This window comes from Pezoporus wallicus, unplaced genomic scaffold (assembly GCF_028554395.1).
Source record: "Pezoporus wallicus isolate ANWC-B61680 ecotype Strahan unplaced genomic scaffold, APGP_CSIRO_Pwel_v1 scaffold_2696, whole genome shotgun sequence".
In the NCBI taxonomy this organism is placed as follows: Eukaryota; Metazoa; Chordata; class Aves; order Psittaciformes; family Psittacidae; genus Pezoporus; species Pezoporus wallicus.
The window spans coordinates 2,979,858-2,995,393 of NW_026637439.1; the positions used below are offsets into that span (position 1 = coordinate 2,979,858).

At 41.1% G+C, this 15,536-nt stretch overlaps 1 protein-coding gene across 2 annotated transcripts; it reads right to left on the reverse strand.

Moving 5' to 3' along the window:
• Window positions 1-2,059: 2,059 nt before the first annotated feature.
• PPWD1 (peptidylprolyl isomerase domain and WD repeat containing 1) lies at window positions 2,060-10,553 on the reverse strand. Of its 2 annotated transcripts, XM_057405509.1 has the most exons (11): window positions 10,400-10,553; window positions 9,256-9,358; window positions 8,620-8,720; window positions 7,978-8,098; window positions 6,504-6,951; window positions 5,805-5,995; window positions 5,235-5,424; window positions 4,447-4,628; window positions 3,615-3,696; window positions 2,887-3,069; window positions 2,060-2,212 (listed from the first exon to the last, which is right to left on the reverse strand). In XM_057405509.1, the coding sequence occupies exons 1-11, from the start codon at window positions 10,551-10,553 to the stop codon at window positions 2,069-2,071; spliced, it is 1,899 nt and encodes a 632-aa protein (XP_057261492.1). In that variant the 3' UTR covers window positions 2,060-2,068. The 2 variants fall into 2 exon arrangements, with proteins under 2 accessions (XP_057261492.1, XP_057261493.1); XM_057405510.1 differs by lacking the exon at window positions 9,256-9,358 and having other exon boundaries at window positions 10,400-10,530.
• Between the last annotated feature and the right edge of the window lie 4,983 nt (window positions 10,554-15,536).

The window sequence follows — 15,536 nt, forward strand, 5'->3', positions numbered from 1 at the left end:
AATAGTTCTACTTCAGAAGGTTCAAGGTGACTAGTTTGGATTTTTTGTAACATTATATTTGAGGGCAGAGGAGAAATAATCACTCATACTTTTGAGTTCAAAGGATTGCTTGTGACACATGGAATGCTGCCATAAAAGTGTTCTTAAATGGAATTTATTTAAGATGACTTGAAGCAACTGTGAAATTGTTGCATCCATCTGTGAACTCTTCAGTGTAAGGTACACTAAGAGGTTTATTTGTATTATACATTAATACTATATATAAACTGCTTCAGTTATAAATTTAAGCTTGTTTCACTAGTTTTATTGAACTTTAGGTTTAGTGTACTGACGTATGTGGTATGTAACTGGAGTGTTTTCTCAACTAGAACTTACTTGAAGCATTACTAACTATGAGGATTATGTGAAAAGACTGAGTAACTTTTTCATAGGATTTTGACTTAATTGTGAAATTGAATAAATACAACATCCAGTGACTGTGTTGTGGCTTTCTTTAAAGAATCTCAGCTCAAAACCAGTACGTCTAAGCTAAGTGAAAAATAATGTTTTCTCTTTTGATATGGTCTTAACTCTATGCTACCTTCAGATTTATTGTGGACTATGTGGTACATGCGGATTTTATTCTGTGTTCTTACTCTGAACTGAAAGGCATCTTCCAATAGAAACAATTCATGAGCTGCTGCAATTTGAGTTGCCCAGAAAACCAATTTTTTTCAATAAAAGTGAGAACAAATTTCAATAAGCTTGCTATTTTTTTAAGGTCATAATAAATCATTTCATAATATCATTTCATAATAAAGGTGTGCTCTGTAGCATTTTCTTACTGATCCCTAATGATACCTATCCCTTTATCTCAGTGAAGATAAAACTTCCTAGTCCAAGCAGCTTTTGAGGGACTGAATTTGGTCAGTATGCATCACTTCATCAACAAAGTTACCAGAACTGTAAAATCCTGAGTGCAGTGGCGTTAATGTGAACCTCAACAACAGAAGTTAAAGTTACTGTATTTAGAGTGGATTTAGCTGTCCAGCATAGTAACAGGACAGAACACAGCCACAGATTCACAACAGCTTGAGAAGGTGTCTGGGCTTTCATTGAGGTCTGCATCAGAAACATCTGATGGAAGTTTGAAATGGTCACCATTTTAAATTAAGCATTTTAGTAAAAGTAGTATTATTTGCAGGACTGGCTAAAAATGAAGCCAGAAACAGACACCCTAGACTAAAATAATGAAACAGCACACACTGAAAGAAATTAACATTGGCAATGCCAAACACATTGCTCAGGATTCCATGTGCTGGCATTCCAAGAGCTGATCCTTGCTCTTGTCCACAGAAGACACATACACATCCATTCTTAAAGGACAAAGGTAGATTATATACCTTTTTATAACAACCTGTATCATAACTTAATCTGAGATGCATGTACATTGACTGAAGAGCTTGGGATTTATGACCTTTTCCTTTGACAAGGATTTCAATACTATGAAAAGGATTAGATTTGAAAAATGCAAATAAACATGGGAAAAAAAAAAAAAAAAAATCACAAACTATACCCTGATCCTATTTTATAAACACTAATATGAGGCATGGTGTGTGTTTTTATTCTTCCATAGAAGAGGTAAAAGGAAAACAGCAGACTTCATAAGAAACATGCAGCTGTTTTTATTTTAAAATACAAAATTACCAGAAATACAGATTTAGGGCACTTCAGGTACATTAAAAATAGTAAAACCAATGAGATGATCTTAGGGTTGGAAAGGACCTTAAGTATTCTCTGATTTAGACTGGATATAAGGAAGAAATGTTTTCTGTTAGGGTGGTGAGGCACTGGAATGGGTTGCCCAGGGAGATTGTGAATGCTCCATCCCTGGCGGTGTTCAAGGCCAGGTTGGACAAAGCCTTGGGCAGCATGGTTTAGTGTGAGGTGTCCCTGCCCATGGCAGGGGGTTGGAACTAGGTGATCTTAAGGTCCTTTCCAACCCAACTATTCTACAATTGCTCTGTCATGGCATTTATTACATCTGGAACAAAAATGTTTCTGTTCTTTCTAGTTCCTGTTTTGAGTCTCACTTCACTGTGATATTAATGATGCTGATATCCTCATACGGTTTGTCAGTTTTGGGATTGACTTTTACATTTGAGATTCTCTGAACAACTTCCATTCCTTTAGTCACCCGTCCGAACACGCTGTGCTTGTTGTCCAGCCATGGCTGTTTGAAGGCACAGGAGAAAAAAGAAAAAAACATATTAAAATAGAATGCAGCATGTAGGTTAGGCACCAAACCAGAAAGAGACTGACCTACAGTAAGTGTACATGGATACATTTTATATGTTCAGATTATGAAACTTAACACTATGTAAATATTACCATGTAAGTAAATACCAGAGTGCATCTAATGCATATTTATATGCATTTAAGCTCACCTTTTCAATTGTTTTCTTAAAAGTGTATTCTCAGTTCAGAGAAATGCTGGTTCTCTATAGTGCATTTCATGGTATTTTCACAGCTGGATTGTAGCTGCCAGTCCAGAACACTACTTAATTCAAAATCATGTTCACAGAGTTTGCCCAGTTAGCAATGTGAATATAGGCACTGATATAACTTAATAAGCCTTAAAATTCTGGTAGAAGGCTGCTTTTTTAAAAAGAGACACATGATTTTGAAATAAGTGTTCTAAAACTGCAGTTTCTTTAAGCGTTATGTTTAAGGATTTGTTTTGTATCTCTATGATTCACATACCAAAATTTCTGGGTTTTGGCACTAGTAGTACTAGTGTGTTCCTTTTTCCATCAGAAAAAAAATACATGCTACAACTAAATGTATGTAGATAGAATGTATGTAGATAGAAGCTAACTCTTCAATTGAGCTTTTAATATTACTTACCGTTGGCACTACTGTTACAAAAAACTGGGATCCATTGGTATTTGGTCCTGCATTAGCCATGCTGAGTGTGTATGGCCTGTCATGTCGTAAAGTTGAATGAAATTCATCTTCAAATTCTCCTCCCCAAATACTTTCACCTCCCATTCCTGTACCAGTTGGGTCACCAGTCTGAATCATGAACCCCTGCAAAGAAATGAAATATTACATCATCACATAGAGTAAATAAAAAATAGAGGTTTACACCAGGTGACACTGGTTTTTAAACTTACTTCAATCTTTTCAAAACAACCTGAGTGTTAAGTTGCTGTGGATAAGGAACAAAGCATTCAGGGCTTCTGACAAGACAACTCAGTACTTCTGAAAAAACAAGCTTACTCACTGTTCCTTTGAAGTACCAGAAATCTGACTACCTGCACCTTCTGCAAACATTCAGGCTGTATCAGCTTGATTCTAGCGCAACAAAAGTAATAAGCCTTACAAGAAACGCCCCTGACATGAAACAAAGTCTTAAGCAAGATTTCTGAATTGTCTTTCAATTTTCGTTTTTCTTCCACCTTGCCAGTTACAGAACAAATACTAAACAACTCTAGTGAGTGATAAAGACTAGAGGTAACTGAAGCCATTACAGAAATCCTTTGTGCAAAAGGGAAATGAAGGGGTTAACAGAGGGGACTGACCACAAAGGTACATTATCTAAACCAACAACAAAAAAATATTTTACACGTTACCTTGATGATACGGTGAAATATGTGACCATTGTAATAACCATTTCTGCTGTGCACACAGAAGTTTTCCACCGTTTTGGGGCATCTAAAAACATGTAACAGAAAATACAGGCTATGGTAAATATAAAACTATTGTGGCAAGGTCATCAAGATTTCAGCTGAGTCTAAGATTCTTTTACACTGAGCAGTGTTTTAGCAGTCTGCAGAAAGAACAACTTTCATCAAACAAGGAAACAAATTCCCACCTCCTGAAACCCAGAGCTGGAAGCAAAAAACACCTGAGTATAAAATTGCATGGTTGCATAGGAGGGATTCTTCAGCTATTCCAATGCTTAAACAGATCCAAGGCCTTTTCTGCTTCTGACACCACCCCACCAGTGAGCACGCTGGGGGTGCACAAGAAGTCAGGAAGCACACAGCTGGGACAGCTGACCACAACTGACCCAAGGGATAGCCCACACCATATGGCACCATGCTCAGCATATAAAATGGGGTTAAAAGGACAGGAGGTGACATTCAGAGTGATGTTGTCTGTCTTCCCAAGTAACCATCACAGTTATTCATAACTTCATTCCACAAGCACATGGCCAAAGATTTAAAGGGCATACAAAGCCACATGCTCTTCTTTAGATTTTTTAATCTCATTAATCTTAAAAGAGATACTAAATTCAGAGCTCAGCTGGGAGGAAATAAGCACAGTAAAAAAAAAAAGGAAGAAAATAATTACTCCTAGCTTGAAATATAAGTCTTGAATACTGCCACCAAAAAACACAGAAGGAAGAAAAAAAATGAAATAACAGAATTACCAAATACATACATAAAACCAAATACGTACTCAACAGGAAAAAGCTTGACATGAATATCTCCCATGCTTGTGTGTATAATGGCACTGTCTGAAACTCTTTTGGGACCTTCTGCCTGAGTGGCTGCCATAACCTCTTCTTTAGAAGGTTTCTCATTAAACACATCTCTGTCAGACTCTGCACTCTTTGTATCTTCTGGTTCACGTTTAGTAAACTGAAAAACAAAAGAACAGAAGGTTAATTGTTTGATTTTCTCTTTTTCCCCCTTATCTTAAGCAGCGCTCTGCACCCAAGACATCAATGTAATTATTCGACCTGTTAAGCACCCAGGTACATTTGAAATGTAGGAAGAAAATTCTTAAGACAGTTTATCCTTGCATTTCAGTGTTGTGTGTTACCAGCACTTCCACAGTCACAAATTTCAGCATAACTACATGCAAATCCAAGTAACTCCACCTAATCTGTTATCTTTAAACTTCCTCCCCTTTTCAACAGAAAGCCTGCCATACTTAAGAATCAAGAATCTTAAGCATGGAGAGTATCAAATTGTTCCTTTATATTCAAACTGGCAGGTTTCATCCCAAAACTTTTAGTTTCACTACAAAGTCAAACTAAATCCTCTTAATCCAATACTGCATGAACAAAAAACTACAGAAAAAAAGAGCAAATTGTCTTACATTACTTACAGAAAAAAACACAGAATGAATATACAAGTACACGAGTAGCTGCTTAAGTAGTAGACTTACGTATCAAGTCACAAAATAATGCAGAGAAAACATCAGTGAACGAATTGAGTTATTTAAATAGAAACTATACATACCATGTAGAACCTATTTTTTTTAAAAGCTGTGCAGATTACTGTAGGATCTGTTTGGTTATTCTGGAGCACAGGATTTTCCGATGCCTTCATCTCTATAGTGATTGCAGCATGATGTTTCCTTGCTACTCCTTGGAACAATGCTAACTGCATCATTCTGATGTTCTCTTGTTTTCCCAAGATACGAATACACCTGAAATACAAGATGGTAAAAGGTGTAACTACTGTTAGCTGCTCACAGTCAGAGAAATTTTCCTTTTTGGCTGCAAGACTAGTCAGCTCCCTTACACGATAAAATACCAATAGCATGATCCATATTTACTTTACATTACCACACCCATTTAGCCAGAGATTAATTGATTATATGTTTTTAATATAAATATGCTTGCCATGTTTTCTCTTCATTTTACTAAGCTTTAAACTGCAACAATTCATTATGAAGCATGGCAGTATATTATCTACAGTCTAATGTAAACAGCCTAAATAAAACAGAGACAACTGGAGACCCACACAGTCATACCAAGTTTGACTAAATATAGACCACATTTATCTCAATGTCTCATTGGAGCTTACCTGTTAGTCTCTACATTTATGACCTTAATGCCCAACATTGTTCCATAGAGAACGAAGTGTCCAGTTTCATCAAAAATTATATTAACTAATCTTACTGCATCCACTTTCTCTAGCTCACGCTCAACTGCCATTCGTCGGCCAAACTCCATATCTGGAAGTTGCTGTCTCATCTGCTGAAGCTCAGTAAACATCTACGAAAAAACAGGGGAGAAAAAAAAACCAAAACTCAACACTACTTTGTAAATGTATTTTAAACCTTTGATCCAGAAAATCACTGATCAAACCTTTAGAAAACATAGAATTCAACCTACTCCACTCAACTGAGTAACATAAATAGAAGTAATATTCTATTCTAATGACCAATAGGCATGTTGTAGTACTAGGTTTAAGCAAAGAAAGAAAATTGTGTAGCTAACAAATTTCTTAGAAAATGAAAAATTATTATGATGTTATCTAGCAGTATGAATGCACAGAGAAAATCAACACCTGTTTCATTACATAACTAACCTAAAGCAGTAAGAATTAATTTTGGGGCAAAGAAATAAAAGAGACAATGAAGACAACATGGAAAGCCTTTTCTACAAGAAAAATATAGCAAGGAAGCTCAGCTTCAGAAACAGACAACTTAGGTGAATGTGCTAGTAAATGAATTCAAGTAGAGAAAACATGTCAAAGGAAGAGAAGCAAAACCAAACTCACACTCAGAGATTCATCGAAGACTCTCATGAGCTTCCCTGTCAGAAACCGGAAGATTCTAACTTTTCTGTCAGACCCAAGAGTGGCCATTTTCTTGCCATCAGGTGAAAAACTTATACTGGATGGGTAAGCCTTGCATTTGGCAAATTCGTATAGATCAGTATCTGTTTTATACTCCCAGTTCACATTCTTGGGAAATCTGTAGTCATGAGGAGTACCAGTCCAGTACTCAATCATTCCAGACTTGTCAGAAGACACTACTACTTTGTAAACAGGGTTCAACCGTATCTGAGTAAGAGGAGATGTATGGAGTTTATCAAAAACATGAAGCGGCTGGTTATTTCCTCGTCCATCATATATGAATATTTTTCCTGTGCTCTTCTCAGATGTTGCAACAGAAGATATGGCATCTCCAGGGCAATATACCCATTCACATTGACCAGGGTGGTAGCTGCAATGAAGAGTGGAAGGAGAAAACACAACAAAACTAATAAGGAATGGTGTTATTTAGATAAGAATACATTTACACTATAAACTTGAAATCAAATAATCAGAGGCAAATTTTGAACTAGTATTTTCTAGTATTTTGAACTGTATTTACTAGTCTTGCTAATATTTGTCTTCCCAAAATTCAAGTGTTACAACCAGGCTTTCCCAAAAAACACATTCAGTGGACGGCTCAGCCCGTTGCTGTTGCTCACATTTCATTTTATAAAGAGGATATGACAGAATGTGAAGGGAGAAGGTGGGTATAAAACAAGAATAAGGATGGAAACCCAGCTAGATAGCACAAGCGGCATTAATGACTAGTACCCAACTTGTATGACTCAGTAACTTTTATGAATTCAGTTGCTGAGGTGAGTAGCTCGAGAGAGGACGCCTTCAACACTGGAGCAGGGGGGAGATCAGCGTCCAGGAGCCTCAACTCAGAGCGACAAGAGCCACCGAGGGAGCCTCAAGTCCTCGACAGGACCTGCCCAGGAGCCGGCAGCTCAGCTGACGAGAGCGAGCACCTGACTCACAGGGTGCGGAGCCTGAAGCAGCGGCACCAGCCCTGACTGGGTAAAAACCTGCCCCAGGGAGAGCGAGCGACCACGGCGGGTCGAGGCTGCCCCAGTGGTGGCCAGCGTAGGCACCCAGAGAGAGCCGATGAGAGGGGAGGCTGCAGTGCAGAGCTCGGGGTGTAGAGAGTGCCTGCACTGGTCTGGTGAGGGGAGGGCGCACAATGGGCAGGGCTGCACGAGGCGCGCCCTGGGGGAGGTCCTGCTGCAGCAGGGGCTGAGCTGCAGGACGCTGTTGAAGAATGAGGTTGTAAATGAGTTAACTTCAAGGACATTAGGCTTGTTAGCAACTACAGAGATAAGGAAATGGCTAAGATATGGGCAAGAATTGGCCAAATTACTAACCTACTCCCATTTATAATAATTCCAATTTACAGTATCAACAAAACGTTTTCAAGAACTAAGTCATCACTTACCTCAATTTCAGCATGTTGATCATATCAAAGTTAACCACATCAAACACCTTCATTGCTTTGTCATCTCCAACTGAACAGAATAATGCCCCCTCTGAACTAACAGCAATACTCTCAATAACACCTATTTAAAAAGTTAACATACTATTAACACACAGGAAAGGGACATTCTTCATTTCAATATTCCACAGCAAAAACAAAAAACACTACAGAGGTTTAAACCTGTTTGGTAGCTGTTTCTCCACCTTATCTGATAAAACAGCTACCTGACTTTAATAATAAAAAGCAGTAGGAAAAAAAACCAAACAAACAAAACAAAAACAACCCCCCAAACTATAACACATTGTATCCTATCACTGTTTAGAAACAGATACATGATAATGAACTACTTATATACAAAAATGAAAGCTTATAAAGGCAACCATTTTCATCTAAGATGTTAATTAAAAAAAAAACTGAAAACAAAGTCTGGGATCAAGATGTAACAGGACAGGGGAATGGATGAAGACAGGTGGACGCCATCTAATCACTGACTGCAGTAAATGAATCTCAGAATTCCTCACATCTTTATTTACACTCCCTCTTCTTACTAACAGCAAGGGTGCAGGGAAAGTAAGCTCCTTTAAAGAACAAAAAGCAACCTACCGAGGTGACTCCGGAAGTGTTTAACAAACTCGATTCCTTCTTCTATTTTTTTCCAGAATTTCACATGTCCATCATGACTGGCTGTTATAATAAAATCTGTCCTACAATTACAAAAGAAAATAACAACCAAAATTACTGATCTCTGAAAAGTCAACAAACTGAACTGAAGAAATATACACTACTATCCTTTTTCACTGCATAATTTTTTTCTCCTATTTTACGTCTGGTTTCACAGTAGTTACTATTAACTAATGTGTGTGTGTGTGTACATAAAGGGAAGAAAGCTATCTCCTCAATCCATGCAGTTCTGCTGAATCATGTTTTGTTCAGATGCAGGTTACTCTTATTCCTGTATATACTGCACACTGCAATAAGGATTTTAAGAGCTTCTTTTAGTCTATTTAAACAATATTTACCTTGCTTTTCAGCAAACCCTTTCTTTTGGACTTAAGTTTAAAAACAAAAAAAAACAAAAAAAAAACACAAAAAAAAAAAAAACAAAAAACAAACACCTCAGAATAGCCCCTCTGGATACTGAAAATTTCCATTATTAAAATTCTATAATGAAAACCTCCTAGTATATACAAAAATACATCTATGACAATGAGATACGCTGGGAAAAAAAGGACTACTTACTTAGTACATGCAACATGTGTGATGACATCTCTGTGCATGTAGCTGCGTTCATACATCGAAGCACATGGCAGATTTGCAAGATAAACATGTTCAAACTCAAGAACTAAACAGAATAAAAAGAAAAATCAAGATTAATTTCATTTATAAAGGTATATGTAGCTTGTTTTTTCCCTCACTTTTCACCATGAATTGCTTACTCCCATCTTAATCAAGAGTATGCTATAATAAAAGGGGTTTACACTGTGGCTTTGTACTTGGACTTAACTGATACTTGGCAGACTAAAGGTACTCAAACTCTAACCCAAACAGGCACCCCCATTTAAAGCAACTATTACCTTGCCTGAACATATTAAAAAAAAATTAGTGTCACAGAAAATCACAGAATATAAAAAAATTTAAGTTACTGACAGATGGCCATCCACACCTCATTTTTTTCAAAACCCAAATGTATCCCTGCGATTTTTAAGAGTCAAGATTCCACAGAGGTATCGTAGCTTAAATTCTAAGTCGCAGCGCCTACCTATTTAATTGTTTAACTGGCCCACCTAAAATGATCGCGTTTTCTGCTTCTGACTCTGATTTTTACATTCTAACCATTAATACCTGCACAATGGCATTTGTTGCTGAACCAGTATGTTTGCACCTGCTGAGCACCGATAAACTCAAATTTACTTTACAGTGACACCCAGAGAGCTGTGAATTGCCAGGCAAACCAGTACCTAGGCTTTTCCTACTCCCTCAGTTTAGCGCAGTGACCCAGAAAAGAGTTAATCTCACAGCTGACAGCAGCACGGCTTCAGCAGTGCTGGCACTGCAAGCAGGAACTCTTAGCTTGAGGGCGCGCTCCAGAGAACACAGAAATACAGCGTCCCCGGCCAGTAATTCTGCAACCGAAGAGTCCCCCCACGACCCGGTCGTTTTATGTACGAGACACGGTTTCAGGCCACGGGCTCTTCCTATCCACCCGGGGCATCCCCCGACAGCGACACAACTACCAGTCGCCAGAGGCTGGGACCGCTCCCGCGGGGGCCTGAAGACGATCGCTCTCTGTGCTGCGGACCGCGACTGGGCAGCGCCACGGACACCTCCCCGGCCGCCCCCCCAAGGAAGAGGCAGGCAGGTGAAGATTCCCCCCTCATGTTACCTCTCCTCTTTTTCGCCTGTGCAGCTTCCCCCGGGTGCGGCCCAACCCAGCCTTCCTCCTCATCCTCCTCGTCTCCTGCCGCCGCTTCCTCGCTGTCGACCTTGGGCTCGGGCTCGGGCTCCTTTCGTTTGCGCTCCAAGTCAGACGAAGCCATGTGTCAGTGACACCAGAAAACGATCCCCGCGTCAGCTCACAAGAACAGAAAACTACTGTTTGTGCGCCGACGCGCCTCGACGCTACTTATGGCTTTGGCTCCTCCCCGGAACGTACGGCTTTGGCTCCTCCCCGGAAGACTCTGTACCCTTGGAGACCTATCCGGATGTGGGTAGCCGCTCCTTTCGAGCTCGGCTGGCTTCCTGTGTCGGAATGAGTGCGTATTTTTGCTAGTATAGAAGTCCGAGCCTCAGGCGATGCGGAGAGGTAGGACCCTATATTAGGTCAGTGGTGCCTCCGCGAGGACGTCCGCTAAGGCTGAGCCTGCCACCTCGCACTGCGGTTGTATTTCTTGGAGCTGGTTTCCTGACCGTCATCACATGATCTTTGGGGTTGGTAAAATAACCAAACATCAGAGAGATCCTTTACTGTATCTTTCGTGACCTCTATGTTTTCCCTGTGTTAATAAACTGGTTACGATTCTTTATTGTGTTGCGTGTCTCTCAACCTGGAGTTCTCGAACTCCGGAACACAAATGGCGACGAGGGTGGGATTCCGACTCTGAGAGAGCGTGAGAGGAATAGCTGGGTATAACAAGGATTAGTGGGGCCGAGTAGCGGAGCGCACTGCTACCAGGTTATAACTGCGTATAACTACGAAGTGGGGGAGCACAACTACTGGATTGCGCCCTGTTCTGTACGTGGGGCCGTGTAGTGGGGTTACACTGGTATCGGATTGCGGCACGTTTGGTACGTGGGGCCGTGTAGTGGGGGAGCACAGCTACCGGCTTGTGCCACGTTCTGTACGTGCGGCCGCAGAGCGGGTAATGATTGTTTGTCTGGATTTTGTGTGTTTCAAATATTGTAGTTGTGCGGAGTGTGCTTGTGGGATCCTTTACGTGTGTGTATGTTGAGGGCAGGGCTTGGTCAGTGCAGTGTGTAGCTGCACCAAGAGACGGTGTTCCGTGTATTTTTGTTGTCGGTCTCGCGTAGAAGTTTTTAATGGGTAGCAGATTAACATTCTGGGCAAGAAAGGGTTAAAGCAGGAGTGCGGTTGCAGGCAGGCACTTGTAGCAGCTGCCGGGCAGGCAGGCGCTTGCAGCCGCCGCAGAGCAGGGTTAGCGACTAAAAAAAAAAAAAAAAAAAAATGAGAAGGCAGTGAAGCCCCCGTAGTTACTTGATAGGGTTGGGTAATCATGTTCAAGGGAAAGACGCCCTCCGCTTCGGTCCCAGTGCTCCACCGGTGGGGAACGGCCGGCCAGGATGGACACCGGAGCCGTCGAGTACTTTGTGGGATAGGTGGGAAACCTGTACTCAGGTGTGGCCGGAGCCATGGAGTGAAAAATGCGCTTTCGATCTATTGAAGTATTGGGGGCAGTCTAATTACATGCTCATTCAAGATTTGCTGCCAACCCCATTGGAATGAATCTCAACTTGACAAGAAACTTGCTACAACATGAATATCCAAAATGACTGTGGAAGCAAGCTCAAGAAAATGGATGAAAGACTCTGATTGCTGTCCATCATGATGTGGAAAAGATACACTAAATTCTGGAAAGAGTGAAGAAAGACAGAGAACATCAATGGTGGGACACCTTCTTGAGATGGTCACTCACAGCTACAGGAAGCCTAAAGAGTGTTTCATCCTGTTTTTGTTTTATTGATATTAACCCTTTCATTTTTTTGTGTATTGCTTCAAGCTTGTTTTGCAGCCAGTGTGCTATCAACAGCACATAAGGGATTTGATTCAGTGACGCTGTCAGCATGGGTCCCTGAACAGGTTAGTTAAATCACCCTCTGATACAGTGGGCTGTCCAGTAAGGCTCTCACAATGGGAGGCAGACAGGCTGGTTGGACACAAGGGTCTCATCCTTCCTGGGACACTGACAGGCTGATCAAATATAAGGGTTCAATGTGACAATGTGGTTAGTAAGTGTTGCTTTTGATTCTGCATGTACATCAGTGAACAAGAAGTGCCAGCCACCTCTGCTTTCCAGCAGCACCAAAGCTCCTCTTCATCTATGGTCAAGATGTCGGAGCAGAGGCTTGTAGGGCTTCTGCACTAATTATTCTGTTTTTATTGGTCATATTGGGTTGCATTCCAACCTGCCTGGCCCTTTAACTCTGCAGCTGCTTCACATTCCTTTTTTTTTCATCAGAATGCTGCTGCTTTAAGGAGGCAGTTTAACCTGTCTTCTCAAGCAAAGCAGATTTTTTTCAGGTCTTGCCCTGACTGTCAGTCAACAGCTCAGTCCTCATTTGCCAAGTGTGTAAATCCTTGTGGCTTAAAGGCAAATGTGGTAGTGTGATCCCTTGGGCCTGCAGAAATGGGTAGGGTCAGTAGAACTGATAACCTTGGGGAGGGGGTATGTTTGTGTCCTCTCAAGTACAGGTCTGCAGTCGCTGCTTGCAAAGTTTGTCAAGCCATACTGTGAGCCGGATAGACAAGTTAAAGAACCCGATACCTCAGCTGCAGGAGCTGACCTTGAAGATGCCGAGCAGAATGTGTCAGAGGAAGAGAAAAAGGAATGATTTGTAAAACATCACCTGGGGGCAACTGAAAAGTAATAACTTGAATATGTGTGCTTGCAATGTAGCTAGTATTAGAGGCTGTGATTTTGTGTGTAAACCACCTGTATTTCGTATCCAGTTGCTAATAAGAAACTACACCTTGTATGGGTTTGTCACTTGTAAAAGAGATGTTTAGAGCATGCATTCACAGCAGCTGCTAGAAAATGCTAAGGCAGAAGCTAGAAAGATTCTAATATGATGGTAGTATTATAAAGCAGGGAATGGAACCAATTAAGAGGGTGGAAGAACCCCACTGGTGGGAAATTTTCTTTGGCTGGTCCCCCACTGCCATCAGCATCTTCAAAGTGCTGCTGCACCCTGTAGTAGTTGTACTGTTAATGTAAATCTGTGTGTGTGCTTTGCCATACTAGTGACTTGTTATTGGGTGAGGCAGGTGATACTCTGCATTGACAATGAGGTGCAAGGACTGAGGCTGGCCAAATGCCTCCTACCATAGTCAAGGGCAAGACTGGGTTAGCCTCTGTGTTTGCCACCAAGGAGAACCTTTTCCTCCACTGTTGGCTGCAACCCAGCAGGCGCTGAGTGGTGGGGACACATGCCATGCCAGACCTTGATGTGATGGATGGCCTCCTGTAAGAGGGCCATCCAGGAGGAAAGGACAGGCCACACAGCCTATGGTTGGCATGAGAGATGATCTAGTCTAAATCCCCTGCTCAAGTAGGGTCATCTAAAGCAGGTTTCATCATTTGTGTAAGTAACTATTATAAGTGATAATAATATAATAAATAACTATTGTATTTGAATCTTCTGTTTTCAAAGGCTGATGTCAAGAAGCTGCTCTTGTGTGATTCAAGATTCCTTAAGCAGATAAGGGGATAAAGAAAGCCAAGGACTGTGTCTTTGGAAGTAACAGCATCTATCTCCAGGTTCCCAAGACTCCCAGTATGTCTGGCCAATGCACTGGTGAAACCTTGTTTTTGGAGCCTGGACGTCACAGCTCTACTTTGCTTTGCTTTTCCTCCATGTCATCTAGAGACTTGTTACCAATTTGCGAAGAACCGAAGCCAGAGTGCTTGCCGCCTTGATTGTGCAAAACAAAATAGGTCAGGAATTGATTTTTTTTTTTTTTTTTGCTTTTAGTACATAAACATGGGTGTGAAGACTTTTGACAGGTTATGGTGCATGAATTTAAGTGACCAGTCCTGTTCAATACATGCATAAATACAGAAGCTGAAGATCCTCGCTAGCCAGCTAGTAGAAAACATCAAGTGGAACCCCTTTCAGGCATGGCCATGGGGGGTGGGACTAGCTGAGAAAAGCTGTTGTATTATTAAGTGGTAATAGGTATTGAGTTTTTACCTGTGTTGGGTTGTTTTTTAGAGCTAATCCATTCCCTTATAGACAGTACATTATATAAAACTGTAGTACGGATGGTAAAATACTTGTGTGTTCCAACTGCAGACCAGGGGCTGGCATGTGTCAGTGACACTAAGTAATAATTCGTGGTGGAACACACAAAAATAGAGAAGTACTGTTTGTCCGTGGTAGCTCCTCCATGGAAGGTTCCGCTTTGGCTGCTCCCCAGAAAGTCCAGCATTGGTTCCTACCGGGAAAAGTTCTGCTTTAGAACTCCCCGGAAAAGTCCCGATCCTTGGAGACCTTTCTAGATATTGCTGGCCACTTCTTCCGGTGTAGGCTGGCCCCCTACATCAGAATGAGTGTGTATTTTTGTTAGTAGTGAGACAAGGAGGCAGAAAAGCAGAAAATACAGTCAGTTCTAAGTATTGTTAAGTTTGATGGCTTTGTAATGGAAAATAACTGCGGTGCTTGAAGGTAGTTTACATATTTATAGGTCCTTAGGACATTAGTACAAAAAAGTGTAAGAAATGCAGAATGGAAAAACAGGACCTGGGGATGGGGAGTATCTGGGACTAGCAGATGTCCAGGGTGGGCACAGTTAAACTAACTGATAAGTAGAAGGACAGGATAATTGCTATGTTTGTGGTGTTAATGAATCCATTAAGCTGGTGTAAACATCAACTGGCTAGTATCCTGGACTAGCAGATGTCCAGGGTGGGAGCAGTTAAACTATCTGGTAGGAGGACAGGATGATTGCCATGTTTGTAATGTTAATTAAGCTGGTGCTTCACAGACTGCCAGAAGTTATGAAGATTGTTGGGAGTAGTAAACGACCCTCAAAGACCACCACCACATTTTTGTATGATTGCGCGAAACGTTCTGGAAAATTATATGATTCATGTGTAGCCTCATGAATATGTATGTATGCCCAGTGACCATATAAGCATGGCCTATGTAGCAATATGGGGACACACGTTAGGAGGGGCGATCCCCCGTGTCTCCCAGCGCCGCAATAAAGAATACCTGCTTGTCAACTTGGAACTGTTGGCGAGTTTGTTCCTGGAGTTTTCTCCGAATCAGTATGAAAGCCTCAG

Bases quoted from the DNA above. Each gene is read 5' to 3' on its own strand.
- PPWD1 (XM_057405509.1), bottom strand. From the start codon at position 10,553: ATGGCTTCGTCTGACTTGGAGCGCAAACGAAAGGAGCCCGAGCCCGAG. The intron at 6,952-7,977 runs GTAAGTGATGAC...TCTTCATTGCAG, and splicing joins ATCAACATGCTGAAATTGAG to CTACCACCCTGGTCAATGTG. The intron at 2,213-2,886 runs GTAAGTAATATT...GCCTTCAAACAG, and splicing joins TTGTAACAGTAGTGCCAACG to CCATGGCTGGACAACAAGCA.